The 5,716-nt window shown below is 29.4% G+C and overlaps 2 protein-coding genes across 2 annotated transcripts in view; one reads left to right on the top strand and one right to left on the bottom strand.

The window, feature by feature from the left end:
* Positions 1–39: 39 nt before the first annotated feature.
* NAEGRDRAFT_75176 (uncharacterized protein) lies at positions 40–2,526 on the top strand (the record flags this gene model as incomplete). Its single annotated transcript, XM_002669904.1, has 1 exon — positions 40–2,526. One exon carries the CDS (start codon positions 40–42, stop codon positions 2,524–2,526), a length of 2,487 nt encoding a protein of 828 aa, XP_002669950.1.
* Positions 2,527–3,176: 650 nt separating this feature from the next.
* NAEGRDRAFT_75175 (uncharacterized protein) overlaps positions 3,177–5,716 on the bottom strand; it is a gene marked incomplete at both ends in the record, with an annotated part of 3,654 nt that continues 1,114 nt past the window's right edge. Inside the window, one exon of the mRNA XM_002669863.1 lies at positions 3,177–5,603. Within this exon, the coding sequence (XP_002669909.1) occupies positions 3,177–5,603 (2,427 nt within the window). The remainder of the gene's footprint in view (positions 5,604–5,716) is intronic.

The raw sequence follows: 5,716 nt of genomic DNA, 5'->3' as shown, positions 1-5,716 counted from the left end.
GAACATTTAGAACGAATCAAAATTTTGGAAAATCAATTAATGGAAGCAAGTCGTATTACAGTTGTTGAACCAGTTGTGAGAATTCCAAAATCAGCTCAAACTATTCATTTGCTCAAAAAAGAATTAAATAGAATCGAAAAACAAATCTCTGAAATGTCCGCTTGTGAAAAGAGTGTTGAATTTAAAGAGTTGTATCTACTTACTGAAGAGAGAGATAGAATTAGAGACGAAATAATTACAAACTATTCTGGAAAATTAAGTGAATTTGATAAGGACAACAAGGAATTGTTGGAACAAGTTGAGAGAATGGAAGATAACATTAGAGAAAATGCAACAAATCTTGAATGTTTTCAAAATATTAACAAGTTGAAATTGAAAAAGAAAGATCTTTTAAAATCACTTGCCTTAATTAAGGACGACATTGATGAAATTGATTTGGAAAAGGACGAAATTGGACTTCAAATTAAAAAGCTTAGAAAAAACAAAATTGGAACAAACAATGAAGATATTGAAAGATTGGAGAAGAAACTTTCTGAAATGGGAAAAAAGATTTCCGAATTGAATGAACAAAAAACAGAAATTGAACAGAATTTAATGGAATTGATTTCAACATTCCCAGAAATAATTGTAGAAATGAAACAACCACTAACAGCAGATGGTGTTGTTATTTCAACAAGCAACACACCTGAAGAAAAATTCAGAATATTTGCACTTCAAAACTCAATATTTCTTTTTAATACTCAATTTTCAAATTATACAATCATGGGAACAGTTCATAGTGGATTATCAGTTGTCTACAAATCAAGCAAGTCAAACAATCAAGTGGTTATTCTTAAAGAAATTTCACTTTCTCAATCAACAGACAATAATTGTGATGCTATTATGAATGAAATTATGAATATTGTAAGATTGAAAGTACATTCAAGAATTATCAAATTGAATGGTGTGTTCATCGAACCTAATTTTAATAAGATTTATATTGAAACGCCATATTATTCAAATGGAAATTTATTGGAATATGTCAACAAGATTAAACCTCAACACGACACTAAAACTTTGAAAATCATGTTGAGAAGTTTATTTAGAAAAATCACGGAAACACTTCAATTTATTCATTCCAAAGATATTCTTCACAGAGATTTAAAACCTCAAAATATTTTGGTGAATGAAAATGGAGATTATTTCACAAATGAAAATCCAATTACTGTCGAATTACTTTCTACATCAAATCAAAAACTAGATAGCTCCGAAAAGTTATCATTGTGGCAGGCAAGATTGAAAAAACTCAAACAACTTGCGTTAGCCCGAAGAGAAGGTTATTTAGTTTCACCTAGCAACGAAATTAGATTTGACATAGACAGAGAAAATTTATTGACAGATACTTCTTTAACTGTTGAAAAAGTCATGACTAAAGATAACAACTATTCAATATTTTACAAAACATTTGTAAAATTTAAGGAAGAGAAAGGGATAGACGTAGGAGGTTTGTCAAATGAACTCTATTCCAAATATACTGAATCCATGTTAATGGAAAGCAAACATTTTCAAAAGAGTGAAACATCTTCCAACGAAAATTTCATTCTAACTGATGAACCACTCACAGATGAATCAAGAATTCAGTTAAAGGCCTTTGGATGGTTATTGAAAAAGTTATTAATTGACTGTGACGACAAGACAGTTTATCTTCCATTGAATAGTTTTATATTCTATTATTTATTGAATGGTGATATAATTTATAAGAAACAAGCACTACACATCAATGACATGATCTTGACACTTTCAAAATTCTTGAGAGAATATGATTTTGAATTAGATAATCAAATTATGAATCTGAGAAAATGTAAGAATGATAAGGAATTACAATCTATTGCATATGAAGAAACGTTCACAGATGTTTTATCAAAGACTGAGAAACCACTTATTATGGACAATATCCATCTCTATATCATTTCTCAATTACATCCATACTTTTACAGTGCTATAAGAATGGAAAAATTGAAATTAATCAAAGAAGGATTTGATTGGTTCAATTTGAAACAATTCAAAACTCAATTGATTTGTAGTTTTAGTATTTCAACTGAATCTGAATTGAGAGAATTTTTCCACCTTCAAGGACCAAACTTTGTTGAACAAGATTTGAGTGTGAATGAATTGAAAATTCTCCTATCAGGTCAATCATATATTGATGATGATTTATTGTTAAATGAAATTAATTTCTATTTTGTTTCGGAAACTATGAAAGATTTCCTCACTAAATGTATAAGAAAATTAACAAATAGTCAATTGAGACAATTACTTGTTTGGATGACAGCACTTTCAAGCATTCCGATTAGAGGTTTTTCAAGAAAGATCTCAATTCGTGAGCAAAAAAGATTTGAAGCCCATACATGTTCTTTCTCATTTGATATTCCTTCACAAATAACCACTTATGAAGAATTTGAAACACTATTCATGAATTGTTTGAGATTGTCATCTGTTGCAACAATGGAAGATTTCAATGATACGGAGAACACTTTGGAGAATTAATACCCACTCCAATTTTCATCATCTTTAATGCTTTGCTATATTAAAGAAATATCTGTATACCACCGTAAAATCATAGATACAATAATTTCCACAAAAATACTAATATTATTTTGATAATTGGAAAACATTGATGATGATTCCAATTGGGTTATGAAGAATAAATTCCAAAATGATCAGAACTCCAATAAAAATTAAATAGATGGTAGATGGTGTGCTTCCGAAAATCAGACACAAAGAGCCATTTGCTGAATTTTTTTTATTGGATAATAAGTGATTATCACTTAAAACATCCAATCTCGTTCTACCCTTATTGTTGCTTGTTGTATGTTCGTTGGCAATAACATGAATTCTTCTTAGGATTTCAATCCATCAAAGAAAAAACACAATATCAAATCAGCTTAGTTCCAAAACTTCAAAAGTAATTGAGTACCTTAAATTTGATGATTATATGATTTACAAATGCAAGAAAAACAATTTCCACTGAATTGGGGCAAGCTAATCAAAGCTGCACTTCAGAAGCTGGATTTTAATGAATTCTGATAATGATCGTAGATTTGAATCAACCACCAATTGCTCAAGTACTACCACCAGTCAGTAATACTCTAATTAATCCTGTTGGTGCAGTGACAAGAATACCAACAAGAATTGTCCTATTGATCTTCCATAGTTGCAACAGATGACAATCTCAAACAATTCATGAATTGAGTTTCAAATTGTTCATAATTGGTTATTTGAGATGGAATATCAAATACAAATGAACAGGTATGAGATTCAAATCTGTTATATTCACGAATTGAGATCTTTCTTGAAAAACCTCTGATTGGAATGCTTGAAAGTGAAGTCATCCAAACAAGTAATTGTCTCAATTGACTTTTTGTTAATTTTCTAATACATTTAGTGAAGTGATCTTGCATTATTGGTGAAATTCTGGTCATGTCTATTTCATTCAATAATAAATCAGCATCAATATATGATTGACCTGAGAGGAGAATTTTCAATTCATTCACACTCAAACACTTCTCATCAAAATTTGATCCTTGGAGGTCTAGGAATTCTTTCAACTTGGGTGGTAATTTTGAGCTTTGTTTGAATTTAGTCAAATTAAACCAGTCAAATCCTTGTTTGATTAATTTCAATTTTTCAATCTTTAAATCAGAATAAAAATATGAATATAATTGTGAAATGATGAATAATTGAACATTTTCCATTATTAATGGTTTCTCACTCTTTGATAAAACATCAATAAATGTTTCTTCCATTGTAATTGATTGTAATTCTTCATCATTTTTACATTTTTTCACACTAAATATTTGATTATCCAATTCAAAATCATATTCTCTCAAGAATTTTGATAGTAAAAGGGATATAGCATTAAATTGGAGTGTTTCTTTGTTGAGAGCATTTCCATTCAATAAATAATAAAATATAAAGCTATTCAATGGAAGATAAACTGTCTTGTCGTCACAGTCAATTAATAACTTTTTCAATAACAACCCAAGTGTTCTCAATTGATTTTTAGATTCATCTGTGAGTGGTTCATCAGTTAAAATGAAATTTTCATTTGGTGAGCTTTCGCTATTTTGAAAATGTTTGCTTTCCAGTATGGCTTCAATATATTTAGAATACATCTCATTGGATAATCCTCCTGCGTCTATTCCAGTCTCTCCCTTATATTTCACAAATGTTTTGTAAAATATCACTGAATACCCTATTGGTATCAAATCCTTATATATAGAGGCAATATCTTCCAATAGACGGTGTCTATAGATGTCAACCTTGATTTCTCCTTCTGTGCTTTCAGGCAAAAATTGTTTCATCTTCTTTAATCTTGCTTGCCAAAGTGATATCTTTTCAGAACCTTCCAATTCTTTTTGATTAGATTTAGAAAGTATATCTGTTGTAGGATTTTCATTTGTGAAATAATCTGAATCTGTCAGTAGTGTTAATGAACTTGGTCTGTCTTCTGGATTGCTATTGAACATGTGACTCAACATTTTCATCAATGTTATATCAATTTCATCATTCAAAGTACTGGTAGGTAAAACTACCTTACCCTTCGAGTCAAAGTTCAATATTTCAACTGTTGCATTATTCATCATACTTATTTGTTGAATCAATTGCCAACATTCATACAATGAAACACCCAATGACCAAATGTCTGATTTTTCACTTGGTGATTCTTCTTGTCTTTTCACTTCTGGTGCCATATATTTCAATGTTCCAACTCCCATTGTATTATTTGTCAATTGAGCAATTAGTTTCTTACTTGATCCAAAATCTGCAATAATTGGTTCTCCATTTTCATTCACCAAAATATTTTGAGGTTTTAAATCTCTGTGCAGAATATCTTTGGAATGGATAAATTGAAGTGTTTCTGTCATTTTTCTAAATAAACTTCTCAACATGTTCTTCAAAGTTGGTAAATCATGATGATTTCTAATCTTGTTGATATACTCCAGTAAATTTCCATTTGAATAATATGGTGTTTCAATATAAACCTTATTAAATTGTGATTCAATAAATACACCATTCAATTTGATAATTCTAGGATGACCTTTGAGTATAACCAAATTCATAATTTCATTCATTACTGTTTCACAATTATTTTCTGAAAGAGAAATTTCTTTGAGAATAACCACCTGACTATTAGATTTGCTTGCTTTGTAAACAACTGATAATCCAGTGTGAAGTGTTTGAATGTTAGTATAATTTGAAAATTGAGTATTTAAAAGTAAAATAGAGTTTTGAAGTGCAAATACTCTGAATTTTTCTTTTGGTGTCATTGATGATGAAATGACAACACCATCTATTGCTAATGGTTGTTCCATTTCAATAATAATTTCAGGAAATTTAGGAATCAGCTCCATCAAGTCGTTTTGGATTTCTGATTTTCTTTCGTGCATGTTTGATAATTCCTGAATCATGTCAGAAAGTTTCTTCTCCAATCTTTCAATTTCCTCAACTTTACCAATCTTGTTTCTTTTTTGAGTTTTAATTTCGAATATAAGTGTGTCTTTAGCATATTCAATATCTTCTATTTTGTCTTTGATTTCAGCTAGTGACTTGAACAAATCTTTCTTTTTCAATTTCAATTTGTTAACATTTTGGAAACATTCAAAATTAACTTCATGTTCTCTCAAACTATTTTCAACTCTTTCAATTTCATTTATCAACTCTCTCTTATCATTAT

Source organism: Naegleria gruberi (assembly GCF_000004985.1).
Source record: "Naegleria gruberi genomic scaffold NAEGRscaffold_77, whole genome shotgun sequence".
In the NCBI taxonomy this organism is placed as follows: Eukaryota; Heterolobosea; class Eutetramitea; order Acrasida; family Naegleriidae; genus Naegleria; species Naegleria gruberi.
This window is presented reverse-complemented; position numbering and strand designations above follow the sequence as displayed.